Source organism: Notothenia rossii (assembly GCF_949606895.1).
Source record: "Notothenia rossii genome assembly, chromosome: 8".
Lineage (NCBI taxonomy): Eukaryota > Metazoa > Chordata > Actinopteri > Perciformes > Nototheniidae > Notothenia > Notothenia rossii.
Window position 1 is genome coordinate 34,307,243 of NC_136906.1, and position 23,152 is coordinate 34,330,394.

At 40.4% G+C, this 23,152-nt stretch overlaps 1 protein-coding gene across 2 annotated transcripts; it reads right to left on the reverse strand.

Moving 5' to 3' along the window:
• Nucleotides 1-9,211: 9,211 nt before the first annotated feature.
• Nucleotides 9,212-16,029, reverse strand: hoxb8a (homeobox B8a). 2 transcript variants are annotated; one of them, XM_079645137.1, is made up of 2 exons: nt 15,012-16,029; nt 9,212-10,036 (listed from the first exon to the last, which is right to left on the reverse strand). In XM_079645137.1, the coding sequence occupies exons 1-2, from the start codon at nt 15,442-15,444 to the stop codon at nt 9,657-9,659; spliced, it is 813 nt and encodes a 270-aa protein (XP_079501263.1). In that variant the 5' UTR covers nt 15,445-16,029; the 3' UTR covers nt 9,212-9,656. The 2 variants fall into 2 exon arrangements, with proteins under 2 accessions (XP_079501263.1, XP_079501262.1); XM_079645136.1 differs by having other exon boundaries at nt 9,212-10,039; nt 15,012-16,022.
• Nucleotides 16,030-23,152: the final 7,123 nt, after the last annotated feature.

Below are 23,152 nucleotides of genomic sequence, written 5' to 3' on the forward strand. Positions count from 1 at the left end.
CAAATTTAAAACATATAATTAATAAATGGGTGAAAATTGCTTGTGCCCATAATGGGCAGCATTAATATACCAACATTCCAGCTAAGGTCAGAAGAGCTTTATTTAACAGCTTGTCTTATGTCTGTGACCCCTCCTGTTGTTAATTGATCACATTACATTACATTACATTAATTGATAAGCCTAAAACATGCACTTGTCAAGGTTCAGAGGCAAATTTTGCAAATATGGCAGTAGCCATCGATCATCTTAAGATAAGATATACTTTATTGATCCCAAGTTGGAAACATTTGCGTTACATCAGCATGTGTAACAGTTGTAAATATGCAGTGGTGTTTATTTGTAAATCATTTAGTATAATCACACAAATTCTGTGTTTTATATTGAATAATTCTTTGTTCTTTATTTATTGATTGTTCAATACCTGACAAGGCCGGAGATGAAATATCTATACACATCCTATAAGAGTATAATACATATGTATAATATCAGTTAAAATAAGTGCTTCAACACAGTTAACATTACTGGAGGTATGCACAAATATTGATAGATGTCTTGTAATGCACTATTGAGGAACCTGCGACCCAAGTTTTTTATTCATTGCATAACTACACCGTTTGTGAATATGATATGTCAATAAACCTTAGAAAATCTTGAAATCTTGAAAGGGATGTGCAAAATAGCAATTATATACAGTTTTTAATTAACTATTAGTAGAGAATAACGAGTAATTAATATACTTTATAGAGATCTGCAGATAAATGTTTAGTCTTCTCAAGCACCAACTATGAAATATCTCTCCTGATGGTTGACACTTGACAATCACTTACACTCAGGTGTAACTAAAGTCTGCTTTAAGGGTTGTTTATATTTCACATCATTAATCAGAATCTGCAAAGTAACTAAAATAAATGTAGTGGAGTAAAAATACCAGGTTAACCTCTGAATTGTAGTGGAGTAGAATTACAAAGTAACAATGAGCTATCATGTGGGTATATATTAATGCTGGCCATTATGGATAACAAGCGATTTTCACCCATTTAGTAATTACATGTTTTAAATGTGTACACACCAACTTGTTTCCTATCGCCTAAACCTCCAGGGCTGTATACAGTTTAATACTGTCAACTTCTAATTTTGGGGAAAACAAAAACGTCTTTTAAAACTACAATTCCCAGTAGAGACGTGCCATGGAGAACATGTTTCGAAACACAATAGCCAGCATGTGTAGTTCTCGGAGGGCGTTCGAGTCCAGTTTTGAATAGTCTGCCGTGGCTTGGTTCCATTTCAAAGAGCTTGACGCTCGGCGTAATCTTGGCGCACTGCCACTCCAACATCCAATCCCAGGGCTTGAAGATTAATCACGGGGTTTGTCAACGGGACTGTAGTCCCAAACGATAGCTGGGGATTATGGGTAGTGTAGTGTCTTCGGTCATCCTAAACAGAATATTTTTTCGGATATCATATTGCATTAACAACACCACATCTGGCGTCACAGAGATCTTCTGTTTGTCCTTTCTTTTTAGAGGAAGTACAGAAACACGTAACTCTGGATTTGTTTTAATGTTTGAGGTGCAATAAACGACACAGCAGCTTTTTGGCATGTTAAAGCTATTATTTTCTGCCTCGCTCATGACAGTAACAGCTGGCGAAATTACAGCCTCGCCTACTGATTTCAAATGTGTGCTCTAAAATGATATTTATAAATGACTATTATCATTATTATAAGCAAGACAATAAATGGCAAAGATATTTAGAAAATAAATGTCTTTGAGATACGTTCATAAGAAACGTAACGTGGGAGAAAATACGTTTCTTGCTAAACGTAATTGAGAATGCAGTTTAGTTCTGTGGGAACGTCATTTTTAGGAGACAGAGTTGCACTGTTCATCACACACACTGTTCATCACACACACTGTTCCTCACACACACTGTTCCTCACACACACTGTTCATCACACACACTGTTCATCACACACACTGTTCCTCACACACACTGTTCATCACACACACTGTTCATCACACACACACTGTTCATCACACACACTGTTCCTCACACACACTGCATGTATCTGCACACATGATGAGGTACTGCTGTGGACCCCCATGACACAAACTCTGCATTTGTTCTCACACTGTTGTTGTAAAGGTCTTACTCCAGATACCTACATTTGACTTCATTTAGGCACCAACATCATAAAAGGATTGGAGACAAGTTCACAGATGGACTTGAAACAGCATTGGTTTCCTCTTGTGAGGAAAATGTCACCTGCAGACAATTGAGTTTATAGAATGTTATTTTAGATACCTAATAGCATATGCTACACACACACAATGAGAAGAGGAGGATTTAGGATAATGACCTCAGTATTTCTACAAATGATGCATATGGTTTTGTATTACAAACAAAATACAAAAACCATATGTATTTTTGTATGAGTAAAAGAACCCAAATCCACTTCAATTGTGTTTTTACATGTGTGTTTCATATGTTTCTGGAGTTTAGTAACACACTTTGTACAATGTCAGAGAACGATAAAAATAAAGTGTTATTATTTATTTTAAATGAACTTTATTTACTGATACTATCCCTCTCTTTTGTTATTTACACATTGAGTCATATTTGATTGAAATTATTACTAATTGAAAGTCTTATAAATGTAATTGTGCTATCAAACATTTCCAACAGTATCCCTGATTAAATACTTAATCAAGTAGAAATAGAGAAAGCATTATTTTAATTTACAAATGTATTTTTCAAAGAATACATGCCTGTTTCTTTTTTACCATTATAATTCTTTAGAATGAAGCATCTTCACTAAATGTACAAACCCCTGGAATAAGTGTGAGTAAATACCCCCCCGCTGTGCTTTACACACTCCTCTCTCTACAGTGTGTTTCCTCCTCCTCCTGTTGATGGAAGGCAGTGGTCAGAATGTGTGTGTGATGACTGTCAGCAGCATGGGAGCATGTGTGATTGACTACGTGTAAGTGTGTGTGCTTATGTGCCACTTCCTTTTTGCTGCACAGCTATGTGTGATTGTGTGTGTGAGTGTGTGTGTGTGTGTGTGTGTGTGTGTGTGTGTGTGTGTGTGTGTGTGTGTGTGTGTGTGTGTGTGTGTGTGTGTGTGTGTGTGTGTGTGTGTGTATATGTGTGTCTGTTTGATATACTGTTCTGTAATTAATGTATACGTAACTAACATACTGTATATTTTCTATATTTCTTTTTAATATTTTCTATTTTCCTTTTCTTTGTAATAGTTTTTTTAAATAGTTTTATAATAATTGTACAGTTGTTTCTTTTATATTAATTCCTTTTATTGCATTCAAGTAAGCACCGTTATACACTAAAGTAAATGTCTTATTTATGTTATTTCGTGCTGCCTGTGATTGGTGTGCGCTCGTATACTGCTATCACACACACATACACACACCCACACCCACACACACACACACACACACACACACACACACACACACACACACACACACACACACACACACACACACACACACACACACACACACACACACACACACACACACACACACAAACACACACACACACTTCTCTCAAACCCACATCTGGTAATTTGCTTATGCTGTATGTTTTTAGTATTAGCTTGTACTGTAAATAGCACAATGAGCTCTCAGTGAGCTAGTACTGATTGAGTAAAGCGTCATGATGTAAACACCGAGTGTAACCGGTCACCGGGAGCACCGTGAGAGGAAGTGGGAGGCTGTACTTCACTTTCTAAGTATTTTGGATAACACTCAGCAACCCCTGCGCTCCCAGGTCCCCTCCTGAAACACAATACCACCTAATGAATATTCACCACGTCTTAAATTATGGTTTTATGGAGGTCGTAGAGCCATAAAAGATATGTAAAGAGAGGTAGAGAGGAAGAGGGAGACAGAGAGAGGAGGGGGGTTGTTAAAAAAAAGTGACATAGAAAAAGAAGAAGCAGGCATGCATAGCTAAGACACCGGCTGTGGCCGCTGCGCAACCGGGCCCACCGTATAAAGAGCGGTATTATTGGGTTTAACTACACTTCTATATCTGTCACACACACACACACACACACACACACACACACACACACACACACACACACACACACACACACACACACACACACACACACACACACACACACACACACACACACACACACACACACACACACACACACACACGTCACCTATCTTGTCAGTTAAACATGTTCACCCTATCCAATATTCTCATTCTTTGTAACTTTTATTTACATGAATTTCAGAATTTGAACGTGAATCCTTTCAGAAACGTTTCTTTGCTTCATAAAAGCCCAAGTTAACGTAAAATGCAACACAATTATTTAGTAAACTAGCATGGTTTCCTCACTATTTACCACTGTAATATACTGGCTGCAACTTCAATACATGTATGTATACTCTCTTTGTTACAATGACGCTACTTATTTTTTCTGCCTTTGATGTGTATTTGTTTTATTTTTATGAACCGCTGATTTTATAAAGTGCTTGCCTTTCTATAGCTCTCTTATAGTCTTTATCTGCACTGTCCCTTTGCGGTAACAATGTCCATGTCCTCACTGTGAGACAGATATGGAGACCTGGTGCATAAAAAGCTCCAACCCTTTGATGCATTTACTTTTTTGTTTCAATTTTAATGTATTTTTATTTATTTTTTCACCTGATTAGTTCATTGTGAAATATCTGAAGGGAATCACTCTGCCCCAAACTCCCCTCCCTTACGTCTCTATTTCTCCAACTCACCCGTGAGGCCTTGCTAACATCAAGGCCTTACATGTCATTACTCAAACCCCCTCAATTCCTCCTCACCTGAGTTGATCATCCAGGAGTAAATCTGCATCTCCCCCTTTTTTAAATGCTGCTACTCTGCCTCCTGCAGGCCGGCCAAGGCAGCCTCTGGAGACGTGGAGTGATCCATAGCACCAAGTGCGCACGGAGAGCACACGGCAGCAGCAGAAGAGGAAGTCAAACAAATGTGAAAGTTGCAGAATCTGTGAAGAGAGGAATATTTGGAAAACAGCGCATTGACGAGGTCCAGCGAACTCATAATTTGGCGCATTTGATTTGTAGCCCAGGGGTGCTTTAATGTCGTCCTTTACGAGGCACCGTGAATTATCGGCGAGACATTACCGTCTAGATTTACACAAAAAATCACCCCACCCCTCTACTCTCTTCCCCTCCCTCTGTCTCGCGGACCACGTGACCTTGGGTCCATGTGATGTCAAGATGCCCAATGGCCGACGGTGTCTCCCCCTGGATGCAATATTATTAACACACTGGAACAAACCCACAACATACAATCTATTAAACAATCAATACGCAGCAGCTCGGAAGGTGTCCAGTAATCACTGCGCGCGTGTAGAGCTGGAAAACAAAACGTTTGATGCTGACAAACATCCAGCCCGTATACTGAAAACTTTACTGCTGGGTTGAAAGTAGGTTAAGTCGTGTGCAAAAAGTGGAGAACACCATTAGAGGTGGTATTGATTGGACTGGGAATGGAATGGCTCCAGGCACAGGCGTAAAACTGGCAAAGAGACTTAGAGAGGAGATCTTTTACTTTGCAGACCACACATGCAGAAGAAAGGGCCCAACTCAGCAGAACAAAACATTCTGTTGTGTGCTGCCACCACAGTGTGACGCCTCTGCTCACTGCATTCACAGGAGTTTCTGCAAAATTGCCCACGACAGTGGCGGCGCCACAGATTTTCTTTTTGGGGTGCTGTGGGGTAACTTGACGTTTCATGGTGGAATTTGAACCCACACGCACATACACAGTGTACCCGCGACTGTTACAATGAAGGCTCAATAAAGTACTAGTAAAGTAAAGTACTATTTTTTTTATAAGTGGGGAGTGGACCTAACATCCTCTAGGGGGGTCCGGGGACATGCTCCCCCGGGAAACATTTTTTTTTTAATATTGAAATTAAGTGCATCAATCTGGTGCACTTTGAGAGCAGCATTAAGAGATCTATGGATACATCTCTCAACACCCATATAAAACAGAACTGTAAACAGATTTTCTTTTTTTTTATGGATATTTTACAAATCACCCTTTTAAACGTTATTCTTTTTTTACTGTTATATAGTATTTCATACCTGTTTTTTTATTTTTATACCTATGATCATATAAACGTGTGCTTCAGAAATACACATACATTTCTTGGGGTAGGGGGTGCTATGGCTATAAAGACAAATATGAACGTTAGTTTTTACTGAAATTATCAAATAAAGTCAACATTTCACTGAGCTGTGTGGGGTTTGTTCAACTTTTAAAATATGTTTGAAAGGTGATATACACAGTGATAGATGTTAAGGACTAACGTTTATAATAAATACATTTGTATGGATTTTAAGATATTTTCATAGTTCATACAATCTTTGGGATCATTTATATTAATGTGGACCGGAGGGAGAGGGTGACGAGCATAAGTTTGAACTTTGGTCATATGTTTCTCTGTTGTCCACGTTCATAAAGCATAAAACAACAGCATCAGAGCACGGTGCAGAGTCTCTAGATGAGTTTACAGTAGTCCCTCGTTCTTATTAAACATCCATGTTGTAGTCCGCTGTATAGAAAACTGTAGTTTCCATAGCTTCTGACGTCCGCTGGCGCATCATAAACACATCGGATAGTGAAAGTGCAGTCGGATTCTCTAAAGTACCGCAGTCTCTTCTCCTAAATCCTTTTGAATTCTCCTATCCACTATCCCTTAACCCCGTGACGTTTCACACAGAGGTCAAGGGATAGACGACAGGGATAGACGTTAGGAGCTGATCTTTGGACTATTCGACCGCAACCCAGATGCAGCTGCTCAGGTCCTTGAGTAAAATCCGTACATGTTCCCGTGACTTTTGGCCTTTCCCACACGCAGCAGTAAAATCGCTAGGAAATAATCCCTGAGAGTAGTCCAATGACGTTAAGCACTCGTGCGTAAATGTTACGCTTGCGTAAAAATCCAGTGGTTTTCAGGGAAACATTTGGTGAAATGGAATGGGTGTTTGTTTCAGTGAAAGACAGTGTTATCCTCACACTAGCATAAAGTAAATTATCATTTCTTTTTTGTATGGCAAGTTGTGTTGGAACAAAGGACATATTATTCCGTGCGTAAAATCACATGTCCCTTGGACTATATTCATAGAAGTGATTTTTTTTAATAGTTTTTTTTGGGCGTTCACTATATCATATATAGGTAATAATTGAGAAACCTCCAGTTTAATTAATGTCATTTGAAATGTTGGCCTTTGATTTAATGCAAATATGCCAGCATTTGCTAGTGTGCTCCCATGGTGGTCCATTGGCGTCCGGCATAAAAATGTTTAGCCTAGTAACACAGTCTCATTGTCAGACATTGGAGGCATGCCTATGTCTTCACAGCGTTTGTTGGACAGCGAGGAACCTATATTGAGTACTTTCTGTTCTATTGCTGACTAATGTGGCATTTTATAAAGATAGTAGATTGTTGTCATTACACTTAACCTGGCCATTGGAATGAAAGGGGATTGTTTACTCATCAAAAGGAGTGCTACCCAGCCAATGAAAACAGTTGCAGGCTATAATAACCATGTGATGTCATCAGGGTTATTTGCAGCTCAAAATCCAAGTGTCTTTGAATTTGAAGACCAAACGTCTCTAATCTTCGACTTAACTGTATTTAATTATTCCTTTTAAATCTGTAGTGAATCGGTAATGAATCCCTTAAATGTGTTTAAGTGGAACAATTACATAGTTGCACTCTGTCATGAACTTCTAACTGTCTGTTAAAATGTCAAAATAACAAGAACTATAGTTGTAGGCCTGCAACATCAATGTCAAATAAAACCGCATTGAATTATTGTACATTCTTATCTTAATGTTTTGACGGAGACAGATTGTGTGTACACAGAGGCGGAGACTGGTCCCATGCAAACTGCACACACTGTTGTAGAGGCTTAAACAAAACGTCTGTTTCCCAAATAATGCCTGGAAACCTGATCAGAATATTTGGCGCTTTGGGGATTCCCCTAACGTCTGGGGTACAAACTGAAGTCCAATGCATGAAGATGGATATGCATGCGTAAATACGCAGAGTGTTTGATCCTTCCAGATGGAAACAATCCTCAAGTCGTCATCGTGATGATGATGGAAGGCAGTGTAATAGTGAATATAGAGGCCAATAATGTAAGTGGAGGTGGAGGACCGGGCCATAAATAAAGTGGTGTTTGGATAGGATGTAGGATGTGTACAGTGTGTGGACGGGTGTGGTGTATGGGGGGAAGGAGGGGGGGACGTCTGTTATTTTAAGAGGAGATTTCCGAGTCGAGGCTTGAATGTGTGGCCTTGTGAACTGAATAGTTTTATTAGTCTGGGTGCTGACAGAGAGGAAAGGAGAATGGTGATGGAAAAGGTGTGGAAGAATGCAGATTAAAGTAAAAAGGAAATCAATCCTTTCTGATTATGAGTTGATATTGCTAAGAACACTGATGTCTCCATCTTTATTGATACTTGTAAGAAATTGAAATAATACCGTGAAATTAATCTCGGCTCATACCAGAACCTTGCACCATATTAAACGCATAACACAATTGTATTCGATTTTTCCTCGTTTTTATTTTTATGAATGTTCTCTTTTCTTTTTATTCTGCACTGTGCGCATGCTTTTTACCCAAAAAGAGAAAAAGAAGACAACATAAAACAAACACCATCGATCAAAAAACGAACTAAAACGACAATTAGAGTTTGTAAAAAAGAGACCTACTAAAACGGCATAAATAGGCAGTTTCCTGTTGTTGGAAATGTCATTAATTGCTATGTCATCATTATCATCATCATCAGCATCAATCAATCATTGCCATAACAACAACAACAACAACATACAAGTGAGAAGAAGTACAGTAAAAAGTGCACCATCATCATTTTTTAACTTAAAAACTATACAGCTGCCAAAGATAAAATTGTTAATGATAAACTTCTAACAATATAGAAATGTTTCCACGATAATTTTTCCACAAAGAAAGGAGGCTATTTTTTTGTTTTGTTTAAACACTAGAGTAGACTATGCTTGTTGGACGCCCTCATTAATAGAGTGGTGCAGCAATGAGGCATTTGTGTAAATCGACCGGAAGTTAGCATCACAAGGGCTCCCTCGACACAAATCAATGGGCATTTTGCATTGGATTCCGCAATATTGACAAAAAAAGATCTGTGACAAAAACACATTTATGATCCTTACACGATTTGTTCAGCAGGGTAATCTCCACATATTAACACCACTTTATGATTTTTGAACCGTAAATGCAAAACTGTTTTAGAACAAAACGTGAACATCTCTTACCTCGCTACCACAGATCTTATTTCAGGCATCTAACCAAAAACACCATTGACCTCAAGATGAGGGAACCGGATCTGTTAGAATGTTTACTAATTTCTGGGTTTCAGGACTGATTCCTGCACCACTCTCTTCTATTTTTTTAGTTCACTTTCTTGCTTCTTTTTTTTCAGAGGTGTTTGGCCCCTCCTGTCCATCCTCAGCCGCCATTTTGGAGACCCAAGTTCCTTTCCATCAATTGAATTGTGGAGACAGTGGAGCATCCAATGGCCACAATTAAGACTAAAAATCCCCTCCTGTACACCCCCCAACACTCTCCTCCCTACATTTGCGTTTTCTCGCAGCAATCCTCACTCACAGCCTGTGACCCCGCTGTTCCCACCACCACAGCCGGACCTCCTCCTTCTTCACCACCTCCACCGTCGCCACTTCCGCTTCCGTCCCGCAGCTCTTTCTCCCTCCTCTCCCTCTCCACCGCCTCCTGTTCGCTCTTGCTGCTGGGGAACTTGTCTTTGTTGTTCTCCTTCTTCCACTTCATCCTCCGGTTCTGGAACCAAATCTTCACCTGCCGCTCTGTCAGGGCAAGAGCGTGCGACACCTCGATGCGGCGCTTCCGGGTCAGGTACGGGTTGAACAAGAACTCCTTCTCCAGCTCCAGGGTCTGGTAGCGGCTGTACGTCTGCCGGCCCCGCCTCCTGCCCGCTGCTGTTCGGAGAGAGTTGTGGGACATTATGAGAGGCCAACATTTTACATCACACATCTTATCAGCGCCATTTGTCCATTAACATGACATCAATTAAAGCTTAATGCAAAACAATTATAAGAAAATGAAAGCCAAAAAATAATCTTGTAGGCTATGTCCTTTGTTGTGTTAGTAAATGTTTATATTACTTGTGTATTCTAAGTTATTCTGTTTTATTGTGTTATCTATCGATACTCTATGTAACTTTCTTTTGTTAAAATGTAAATATATAGTCACTGTTAATGATAGTTTCTAATTTGATACATTTTATTTTATTTTTAACTGTGCAATGCCTTGTAAACCAGCAAGCAATGAATCTAATCTATTCAAATGTAGTGGCTTTTGATTAGAAATTATTAAATATTGCTTTAAGGTGAGGAAAAACATATACGATCAACATCAGTAATATTATCTTTTGACAACCTTTACATTTATAAAGAGGGTAGGTAAGTTGGGCAATGTCAATGTGTTAGATTGTATTGTTTTTTTAAATAACCAACCAAAAGTCCAAACCCATACTCAGTTTACATATAAAAAGATGCAAACAGGAAACCCTAACATTTACAAAAAAGTTTTATTTAATAATAAACATTAATTAATTAACAAGGGAATTGCCCGTTGTGAATTGTCTGAGAGATGTCCTGTGAATTATGGCAACATTTTAAAGATTTCTAAAATCAGAAAAAATATGTTTTGGCTGACCATGGAGGTGCGGTTAGATTTAAATTCGTTGAATATTATTATTTTATTGATGTTAAGAGGAAGTACTTTTGTTATGACCCACATTCAAATTGAGTCCATGGTCAACAGTGCTCTAATAAATGGCCAGAACACTGTAAGATTTATTATTTTGAGTTATGTAATAATGTTAGAAAGAGTCCCCAGTGTAAGTCCACTACAGAAATGTGATCCTCATGTGACTTTAATGTTCTATACAGGCAGGCTCTCTCTCTCTCTCTCTCTCTCTCTCTCTCTCTCTCTCTCTCTCTCTCTCTCTCTCTCTCTCTCTCTCTCTCTCTCTCTCTCTCTCTCTCTCTCTCTCTCTCTCTCTCTCTCTCTCTCTCTCTCACACACACACACACACACACACACACACACACACACACACACACACACACACACACACACACACACACTTTTCTGGTAACTATAGGCTTTAAACATGATTCTTAGAACAGAAACACACAATCTCAATCCATCAGAAACTACACAACAAGCTATACATGACCAACACTTATTAACATAAAAACTGAAAGCCCTTATATAACACAGACAAAAAACTACCCCTAAACAAACTTTTATTCAGAAATAATGCTAATTCATAGTGAAAATAAATACATAATTTCAAAACCAAGAGGTAATCATTTACTTCTTGCCGATGTGTAAGTAGGCAGAGAAAGAAGTACGAAGACGCACCAACAAAAAAGAAAAAACGTAACATATTTAGTTTTCTGCACACACAAACTTATGAGGACAAATGTTTGTCAATAACCTGTGAAATGTGACGAGCCCTCTTTTTAAAAAAAATGTATATTTCCTATTTGCTCATCATCACATGAGTATTATTCTTAAAATAGGAAAAGTATTATCCTTTAATATTTCGGCTTCCTGTTCCCGCTGAAAATATAAACTTTTCATTTCACCACATTTATTATATATTATAAATGTTATCTTTAAATGCACTCTTTGCATCTATAAATTGCAACTTCAATTCTGGGTGAACTTGAATAGGGGAATATTCACTGCTATTATGAAAAACTCCTCATCTAGACTGATCACATTCTGTAAAGGCCGCAGGTAGTGTGAAAAATAAAATACCCATATGCGCCTAAATTCACCCTGCAGGATGCCCTCTACTTGCTGTGCCTCTCATGTTCTCACTGGACTTCCAAGTGTCCGTCAATGGGCTCAGAGCTGCTGTTTACGGTCAAACAGCCACAGGAACAGAAAGGGGAGTCTTTATGGAAATGCATGGACTAGTAAGTGATGTAAATGTCTTGTATGTGTTATCTGTCACAGGCTGGCTCCGTGATTTCGCGCTGCAGGGAGTGAAGGGAAGTGGGCGCCACATACAATTCTGTCAGCAGCTATGAATTAAGGGACATGTGAAACACTTTCCTGGATGAAATGACAACATGAAGCTTAGATCCGGAGGTGCTTTGACTGGAGCAAGATACATGAGGAATTTAACCCCAAACCCTGTCTGCCTCAGTGCACGCACACACTACACTATAGGACCAAATCCTACACTGAACACAACTAAAAGGTTGACTTGAATTACATGTCAGCAGATTTCACATAACTGTATTAGGTTACTTGAAAGCAATAATATTAACTTGAAATAAAAACATTATGTTTGACAATATTGCTTTCAACTAACCTAATATTATGTGAAATGTGCTGACAAATGTCATTAAAGTCAACGTTAGTGTTTTCAGTAATTCATTTGCCGTTTTAGCTACGATGAAAGATTACATTATCTGCACGGGCTGAGAAAATGTTACAAACCTTGGTGAAACATTTTAAGACCTGTTATATATGAATCCTTTACAAAGTCAATTTGACAAAGCCCTAAACAAATGCGTGGCAGTTGACATTTTGCCGGAATAAGAAACGAGGTTTCCACTCGACAACAGATGCCGATGAGAGCCGAGGAGAAGGATCTTAAACCATGACATTCACTCCTCGGCCTGATCACATTTTATTTCCCTTTTCACAGAGAACATGATTTATCCAGATTTCCAACCACAGTAGTAAAAAGTTGAGTTTAGAATCAAACTCGGATATTAAAGCTTCAGCTCGGGGGTTAAGGTCTATCTATCCATATTCGGTGAGTAGGAGCCCCCTTCGGTGTTGGGGTTAGAGATCATAAAACGTGTGAAGGAGGCGATATCCCTATAAGACACATTATGAAATGAACCCCTCGTTAAAGGGGGATTTCCGAGGTAATCGGGGACGATAACCGCCTCCATCCTCCCCACAAAACCCAGTCCGCCTTGTTTCTGCTATTATAGAATCACTAATAAATCCTCACTCTGAGCCACGATAATATCCCATCAAACATTGCACGAGCAGGAACAGAGCTTTCGCGGGACAACTGTTTGGACTTTTTGGCCCCCGGATGATCGGAGCTGCCTGCAGCCGGGCCGGCACACCGTTAAATACACTATACTGTTTGAACACTATGAATCATGGGATTCATAACTGTCATCGTAGAAGAAGAAGGGGAGCTAGAGCCTTTAATAAGTCGTTTTAGCCCTGCACTACTGTGGAAAGACAGTAAAATATGCTGTAATGTGTAAATTATGACAATTTACAGGATGCAAACCTGAAGCAAAACACACACACATGCTCACACACACACTGCTGGGAGGAACTACATAGTCAAAAGTGTTCCTTTTCTCTTGCGTAACACTGAATTGGCGGTTATTATCACTGCTACATGTAGCAGGTGAACGTCCTATAGGGGGGTCGTTGGAGCTCGAGGTATAATAAAGACCTGGGTTTTATTTTATTTATACTTTTTTCTATTTTATGATCATAATCATGAAGCCACAACAGTCCTGTACAGACTATAACCCGTCTGCTGCCCCACTTTAACGTATACAACCGACAACATAAGCAATAAACTCTCTCTCTCTCTCATACACACACACACACACACACACACACACACACACACACACACACACACACACACACACACACACACACACACACACACACACACACGCACACACACACACACACACACACACACACACAGACACACACACACACACACACACACACAAAACAAGAAATATGGCCTCAAACAAAAATAGGCTACATGTCAATCCACTGTTTTTCCTCCCCCCCTCTTTCTACCCATGTCTCTCTAACACACAACAAAATGCCTTCTTGCATAATCGCTCTTATTGTGGTGTTGGTTTAAGCCATCAATTATTACTTCAGCTTCCCTATAATGCAAATATGTTTGAGAGATGACATTCCTCCATGATTTATAATCTGATCCAATCGAGCCTGGTCCATATTCACAGGCTGTGTGTGCCACAAACACACAAAGACCACTAAGTGTGCACACACATGCACACACAGGATATTAATTCGAAGCACACAGACAATTCTTGTAGATTTTGATATTTGAATAATTGGATCAGACAGTTCTAGGTGCTTAACAATGCGAGTAAAAAACACTATTTCCCTTTTAACTTCTGAAAGCATGAAGCCTTTTTGTGTCAGAGTGGGGGTATTTACAGCCTTCAAACACCAAAGGGACAGTGCACATGCAGGACAAAAGTAAAATATGTGGTAAATAAAGGTACATCGAGAAATTACAAGAGAAGAAAAAGGCATCCATTCGAGCGGAGCCTCACATCCTCCCCACGTACACACATGCCCGGCTGCAGTCTGTGGGGACCTGGCCACCGTGTAGCCAAATAATCCCTGAGACCACAGGCAAGTCGTAAAAGCAACAAAAAAAAGGCAGTAAAAGTTTAACCCGGGTCAGAGCTGCATGTCTAAAATGAGTATTTTCGGCTGGAAAAACCCTCCAAACCCTGTCCTCTCCCTCTGAGCAGGGCTTTCTCACGGACAGACCCACACCCTCCCCACCACCTCTGCCTGTGTTCGACCGCTTTCTCTCCGAGCCCCTCTCCCGGCTCTTACTCCCAGTATATGGCCGGGGCAATTAAACCCTAAAGTCATTCACAATGTTGGTGCTGCCAATAAAACCATAAACGCGCTTTGGACGCAGAAAGCGTAAAGGAGCCTGCTTAAATGGTTGCTTATAAACACTTTCCCAACTTTCTTACACAGTTTCCTACTCCCTCACATGTTCTGTGCTCCCCTCCTGGAGCAGCACCACGGACACTTTTGCGGGACACGATTTGCTTTGAAAATATTTTTTAAAAGAACCATTCTGGATGTCCTCACCTTGCGGCCTCATCCAGGGGAACAGCTGCGTTGGTGACGGACTCTGCTCGGTTCCCTCCGCGTCCTCTCCGCCGAGACCCGGTGCACTCCCCAGTTTACAGTCGCTGTACTGGACCAGATCCGCGTCCTGGGCCCCGAAAAGCGTCTGCCGCTGTAGCGCGTCGTATCCGTAGAAGTTGCTCGGCTCTCCGTGGCATGTGACCGCGCAGGGACTCTGCTGGTACGGATTGCTGGGCAGTGTGGAGGCGCTGTGGTGGTAGAAGTCTTGGATCTGCGGGGCGTGCTGGAAGGTAGCGGCGGAGCCCGGTCCGTACACCACGGTGGGCCGGCTGCCCGCCAGGTCCTGCGCGAAACCGCACTCGTAGTAGTTCGGACGTAACGAGTCCCCGCTTTTATATTTGGAGAAGAGCGAGTTGACGAAATATGAACTCATCTTTTGTGTTTATTGTTTTTCAGTTTGGCTCGGCAGAGTCAGAGTGGCGCTGTAGGAAGAGAGCCGCGGCTTTCAGCGCTTTTTCCTTTTTTCCTGAGAAACACCGACACACACAGACAAACACAGAGGGGAGGGATGGAGAGAGAGAGAGGGTGTGAGGCAGGTCTGCCGCCGGTGTCGGTGACCGTTGTTGTGGTGTTTCCCTTCAAGGCCACAACAGACGAACGGTGCGCGTAACGGCAGCCAGCCAGAGCAGTGAGAGCCACAAACACCGCGACAACAATAACAACAATCACACCGGTTCCATAAAATCTCCAGCAAAGAAGAAGAAGAAGAAGAAGAAGAAGAAGAAGAAGAAGAAGAAGAAGAAGAAGAAGAAGAAGAAGAAGAATACCAAGAAAAAGAATAGGAAGGAGAAGAAGACGAAGAGGGAGAAGTAGAGTAGGGGCTCGTGCGCATCACAATTCCGGTGTTAGCGCTGTAAACCCTGTCGCGCTCTCAAACGGGTATTCCGTGATTTACTCCTCTGCAAATGAGTTGTTTCATATTTCTCCCTCTCCCTCTCTCTCTCTCTCTCTCTCTCTCTCGCTCTCTCTCTCTCTCTCTCTCTCTCTCTCACTCTACATCCCTCTCTCCTCCCGTGTGTGAGTGTATGTCGGTTTCAGGGATAATTTGCATCTATTATCAGCTTTTCATCCCATTGGCTTTTCAACGCACGGGAGCGCACGGGAGCGCGCACACGTACACAAAACACACGTTTTTTTGCGCCTGCGAGATATTCTCCCGGAGTCTGGAGCTCCGTGCGCCTGTGATAAGAAGGAGAAGAAGGAGGAGAAAAAGAAGAGGGGTGAAAGAGAATGGATGCAGCAAGCAGGGAGGACTGTGTGTGTGTGTGTGTGTGTGTGTGTGTGTGTGTGTGTGTGTGTGTGTGTGTGTGTGTGTGTGTGTGTGTGTGTGTGTGTGTGTGTGTGTGTGTGTGTGTGTGTGTGTTTGTGTGTGTGTGTGCGTGTGCGTGTGCTTGTGCGTGTGCGTGCGTGTGTGTGTGTGTGTGGATGGGGGGGTTAATGAGAATTCTACCGCTTTGCATCTGATCAAGTGAACACAAATACACGCACGCACACGCACGCACACATACACGCAGAGATTGCTTTTTTCTTTCTTTGAGGCTGAGACTGTGGTTGGTGGTGGTGGAGGTGAAGGGGGGGGGGGGGGTCATTAATTGCTGAAGTGAATGAGGCCCGAAAATGTCAGGGAGCCTATGCGAGAGGGGTGAACACTGAGGATAGAGATGGTGGTAGTGGTGAGGAGGGGGGGCTCCCTAATTGGTATTGGTTTTAACAAGTACCAGCCTATAAATGTAATTGATATTTTAAAATTAGTTGTCAGAGCCTTTTCTTGTCCGCTTATTCTAATCCTAATGCTGGATATAGACGAGCTCCTGGACGCGTTCTGGTCATCGTATACTTTTATAAATATGATCTCCATAAACATGTAAGGAGGGCCGTGGAGGCTAATAGGCTAGGAGGAATTGGCTGTAAACGCTTTAACAAACTCTAAGCCCCGTAAAGCGGGCGGCCAGTGTTTGCTTGTTTACGGCGGAGAAACAAAAAGGAGGTTTTTACGACGCGCCCTTTGCGCGACCGGAGGCCGTAAACGCCTCATCCCTGCCCGGTATTTCATTGTCATTTTTGTCTTGTTTTCCATATGACTGTGATCCTTCCTGCTGCAGTGTAAACTGAGGTAGAATGCTTGTCTACCTTATGGAAAGGTTCTATGTGTCCTGTAGAACAACCGTCGCTTTGAAATAAAACGATATTTTTGACTGTGATGAAGTCTTTATTAGAGCAGGCATGGGAGTTCCCGAATTTGAGGCATTAGTGATGGCGGTTAAGAGTGAATTAAATCAGATTTCCTCTTTTGATAATTCTGTTCTGGATCAATCAATTTATTTCCAACATGAATTTTTGAGGCTCATATCAGCCAAATATTACCTAATATTGTGCTTATTTAGATCATATAACACTGCCACAAGAGGTCCAAATGTTGCCCTTATTACACTGTGTTGTGTTAAATCAGCTGATTGTACGCCCGACTTTCAAGAGGTAATTGCTGCAGTATGTTTCCAATTTATAGACAAGAATATGATCTTATTTAAACTCCCCCACACCTTCCAATAAAGTGTTTGCATATGAGCTCTGCTGTCTGCATGGGGAGATGTAATCTATTTTTTTTAAGTCACATTTTCTGACCACTTTTCACGCACCTTGAAGCTACACTGAATACACACAGAACAAGAAGCGGCCTTAATGAACATCAAAGCGGTCGTAAATAATTCCACACTCACCGCATTTGATGTAAGAAACCATCAAAAACTAGATTTCACCCCTTGCCTTTATGCGTCACGTCAGATACGCACTAATTAAGTCATTTGCACAGTGGAGAGAATGGATTTGTCCGCTGCAGCATTGGACATAGAACCTCTTTGTATGTGTGAAGATACTCATTTCAACATGTTACCCGAGGAAACATGTTTAACCACAAGCATGCACACTCCTTCCCCGTACCTGAACACATCACAGAGAGAATGGCTAAGGTGTGAACGTCCTCGGTGTTAATTTTGCACCAGGAAAAACAATTTCCTGGTAGCATATCCTGCAGGCCTGTGATTTCCCAAAGCCTCAACCCTTCCTGTTAATTCCATGTGAAAATGACCTGCTTCAAATATCAGAAAGCAAAGTAAAAGAGTGGCCTGATCCCCTCACTTCTTAGAAACACCCCCTTTAAAACACATTAAGAAGACGAGTAGACGGCAAGTTTCACCCCCTTTAATGTGAGAGTCTTCTACGAGGGCAAGCAAAGCCTCAGAGGTCTGGTCTTATCCGTGGAGCACGAGCGCCATCAAGCGGCGGAGTGCGGTAGGCCACGGGTGTGAAGGGGGGGGGGGGGGGGGGGGGGGGGGGGGGGATTGGCCTGTAATTCGGCTTTATGGTTCTATTAAGCCCACACATAAAGCTAAAGCTGCTTTAAAATAACTGCGGATGTAATTGGAGGCCAGATGTGAGGGTTGGTTTGAAATTAGAGGAATTAAGACGGATCTGTCACATGTAAATGTGAGGGGAAATATTGAAGGAAATACATTTTTAATAAAGTAGTTAATGAGTTTCAACACTACAAATCATTGTGTTAAAAAATGTACAGTATGCATCATTTTAGCACAGTAGCAATAATGGGTTAACTATAGGCTATAAAGATAGGTCTTAAATGTATCTTAACTTTACATACCGGAAATGTTTAATTAAAATCGAAATTCGAAGAGATTAAATTGAAATTAAAATCATTTTAATTCTATAATAAACTTACTTTCTTGAATTTGTTTCTCAAAAAAGCCTGCACAACAACATTACAGCACAAAAGATAAACCAAAAAATTAAATTATATTAAAAGTAGTAGTATTAATAATAATGATAAAACTGATACTGTAAGAAACTATTGTTGTACAATATTGCCTACCTTACATTCTATTTGACATTGACATGTGTATTAAAAACGTACAATATATAGCCTACTTTAATGTTTTTTTTGCCGTTGGCTCATTATGCAGAAACATATAGCCTATGAAATATTCATATACATTTAGGCAAAAATACTAAAGGTATAAGGAAATCACAAACACACTAAATAACATAGTTCATCATTTATTGTGACTTAATTATGATGTTGTCTTTGCTTGTGTTCGGTTTTAGGAGATTCTGAAAATCTGTTGTGGATCGTTGCATTTAAAGATACCAAGAAAGAAATCAGAGTTCATGTGATGACGCGGAAAAAGAAACTGCGTATATCCCCGCTGTAAAGTCATCTTCATCCCAAATAAACACGTTTTGTTACTCAGATGATGGTTGCTTTTTAAGTGTGTGTGCGTGTGTGTGTCTCGTTTGTGCATATTGCTAAATTACAGGCTGTAAACGGACTGTAAAAGCGGCTTTTACAGTCATCCAAAGAAAATGCTGTTCAGATCCTCAGTTTCACCCCTGCGGAAATAACAACGTGCATACAGCATCACACCAGTGGAAACAGGGAAGATAGCGCAACATCTAGAATATAAATAAAGAAAAAAATATAAAAATAGATTAGATTAAACTTTATTGTCATTGGCAGAGTCCTGGGACCCGTCTAACCAACTGCAAGAGAAGCAGTAACGTGCAATGTCATGTAAATGTAGTCAGTGATGTAAATATATGAATAGGACAGATATGAAATGCTAAAAGTATGAACACTAATAATATGTATAAGAATACAATATAGAGCAGAAATGTAGTCATAGCCTACTAGAAAATATAATTCGCCTATACATTACAGAACAGTAGGCTATGTATAATTTGTAAGAAGACATACAGTATATATATATAGTATAAATATGAACACATGAAGTCCTGCAAACTTATCAAAGCCCTTGAGACAGCATGGATGTGTCCATGCTCCAACATCACAGACACCGAGCTCCGCTGAGCCTCAGGCCGGAAAAGAAGCGTGTGAGCCGGACACAGCTCCCCCTGTCTACGGGGTCATCCGTCTGGGTGTTTTTTTTAGATAGTAGCATGCATCTGAGTGAGACAAAGAGAGGTTGGAAAAGATAAAAAAAACACACACACACACGCACGCACCCACACACACGCACGCGCACGCACGCGCGCACACACACACACACAAACACAAACACGCACACACACACAAGCGCGCGCGCACGCACACACACAAACACACACACACACACACACACACACACACACACACACACACACACACACACACACACAGAGAAACACACACTCTGCGAAAATAACCCAATTGAGCCAAACGGCAAAAAAAAGCATAAAAGTCCCAAAACTGAAAGAATGAGGAGGAGGAGGAGGAGGAGGAGGAGGAAGAGGAGGAGGAGGAGGAGGAGGAGGAGGAGGAGGAGGAAGAGGAAGAAGAACGAGACGTTTCCCCTTGCAACACAACAGTTCCACCAAATCAAATAAGGAACATCCCAACCTGTAGCCTATAACATCCAGGCCTTTCCTCTGCTCTTCCGAAAAAAGTGAATAAATAATGAAGCAGGGGGGTTTGAAACGTTCCCTCTAATATTTCCTTCTCTTTCTTTCGGCATGTTTGCTTTACAGCCGTTTAGTTCTTAACCTTCAGAAATGTATACGCTATAAACTTTTATTGCCGTCATATTCTTTTATTGCACCGCTCCGCATTGGATCCTCTTTCTCTCCTCTGCTCTCCTTCTCCGTCTTCCTCTTGGCTCAGTTTTACGACAGTCGGCGGCTGCTGCTTCTTCCAGCCCCGCGCGCATCCGCTCCCGCATCCCTCATCACCCCTCCTCATTTTTTTTTTAACCGTGAGCTCGAGACCCCCGGTGCGTGCAACACATCCTGCTCCTCTCGTGCTGTTCGTTTCCATTTTTTAAAATAGGAAGTATGCAAAACAACTGACGTGAGAACGAAGAAGAAGAGAGAGTTGATATCGGCCCAAAGGGAGGCATAGCCCTGGAGTTTTTTTTTCAAAGTGAAGTCAAATAAAACAAATGAAACCTTGACGGCTTCTTCTGACCTGGAGGAGTCCACTTGTGGTTTTACAATTACAGAAGAAATGGATGCAGGAACCTTCATGTTTCCTGAGAAGCTCCACCGGGCGACCCGCTGCAAGAAATCAAACTGCTCTGAGATCTGGCTCTGAACACTCCTGCTGGATGTGAAGCCTCCGGAAGAGACGCAGCGATGGACTGTGGAGGGGAATTGTCAAAGTGAAGAGCCAACAGGGGACAACCTCATCAGAAACAGATAACACGACGCTGTCTGCTGCAGGTTGAATTCTTAATTTGACAATTTAGCAGGGAAATAACGTATTTTCCTAGTTATTATTTTTATTTATTTTTCTTCTTTTATTTCTTTCATTTGATTCAATTAGGCATGTTAGGTATGTCAGATTTGATATGTTATGTCTTTGCTTTTTAACTACTATTGTTATTCTATTGTGCAAGTGACCATCATTTAAAGTATATCCATTTAAATAATTATAATAATTACAAAGTGTTTTTACACATGCACTCATTATTTTCTTTCTAATTATTCTATTTTATGTTAGTATTTGTAATATTTGTTAAATGTCTGATTTAATCAGGCATTGTGAAATTATAACATATTGTATATTTTATTAATTCATTTTGTAAGTCAGTATTATGAAACAAACTTACAATTAAACATATATTATTATTATTATTTAGATATTATAAATATATATATATATATATATATATATATATATATATATATATATATATATATATATAGGCCTATATATTTAACAGCTAATCCATTAAAATGCAATTCAGTTATTTCATTTGTTAAATAGTTTTCCTTTTTGACTGTTGTTGTACTATTTACTCTTGTTCTTGAGCAAATGACAAAGGTCTGCAACATTTAAATAATTATAATAATTGAAACCAAGTGTTATAAAACATGCATATTTAGTTTAAGGCTATTTGTACACACATGTTTATATTTGTTTTATCCTCGGTCACTTTTGTTCTGCCCAGTCAGATGCAGCTGCCCATGTGCACACACTGTTACCATTGGTGTATTTGATGTTAATATCATATTTTTTGAACATGTGACCAGCAGTCTGCAGTCTCTCTCTGTTAACGAGTCCAGTAAGATACAAACAGCCGTTTGTATCTGAGGAACTATGACTCGAGAGAAAAATGTATGAATATGAATCATATTCTCTGCTGCTTGAGGACATATAGAAGCTCACTCAGAGTGAGGGGCCAGGGAGGGCCGCTAGCACCCACAGTGAAAGTGTCAGTGAAGCCGCTTATTATCTGCACACTGTTTTAATATGAGAGGATATAGGGAGGACTTATTGTTAGCCTGGGTTGAAATATTCTCTTTGCCTGCAGCACAGGGTTTGTCTTGGGCAGCTCATTTACTTTCTGAAAATGTCACTAAAATGATGAAGCCTGCACTCTTTTAGCTGCACTGTTAAATCACTGCACAAGGAGGCTCTGCATCTGGACTTCCCATTGCCTCACAGTTTGGAGGAGGGGAGATGGGGGTACACACAGGGGTTAGGGTTGTGTGTACTTTGTAAATTGTGTAACTTTTTATTTTAATTTTAATTTGTATTATATTATAACTTTTTATTTGTACTTTAATACTTTTGTATGCATGTCACTATGTAACATAGGTAACATTAAGCTGTCTCTGGCTCTTTTTCTGCGGTGTACATTTCCCCTATGTGGGACTAATAAAGGTATTCTGATTCTGATGTATGGGTTCCCTTTAACAACTGACCCCAGACCAGTGAGAGGTAGGACCTTCTTTAGAAACAAAGTGAACACTTTCCTGGTTCAGGTATCTGCTGGTGCCTACATTTGTATGGGTATCAAATCAGAAGAAGGGTTTGTTATCCCGGGGGAAATCAGGTTTCTTGACAGTTGCTCTATTTTTGTCTGAGAAAAATAGTACAATTAAAGAGAAAACACATATTTCAATAAATACAATAAGTTATAGCAGGGCTGTGCAACAAAAATATTTGAAAAAAACAGACAAAATAATATATAAAAAAAATAGAATACAAATGTACATTTAAGTAGGTCAAGTATTAATGTACAATGATACAATAAAATAATATATATATGTACAAGCGTAAGAAATTCAAG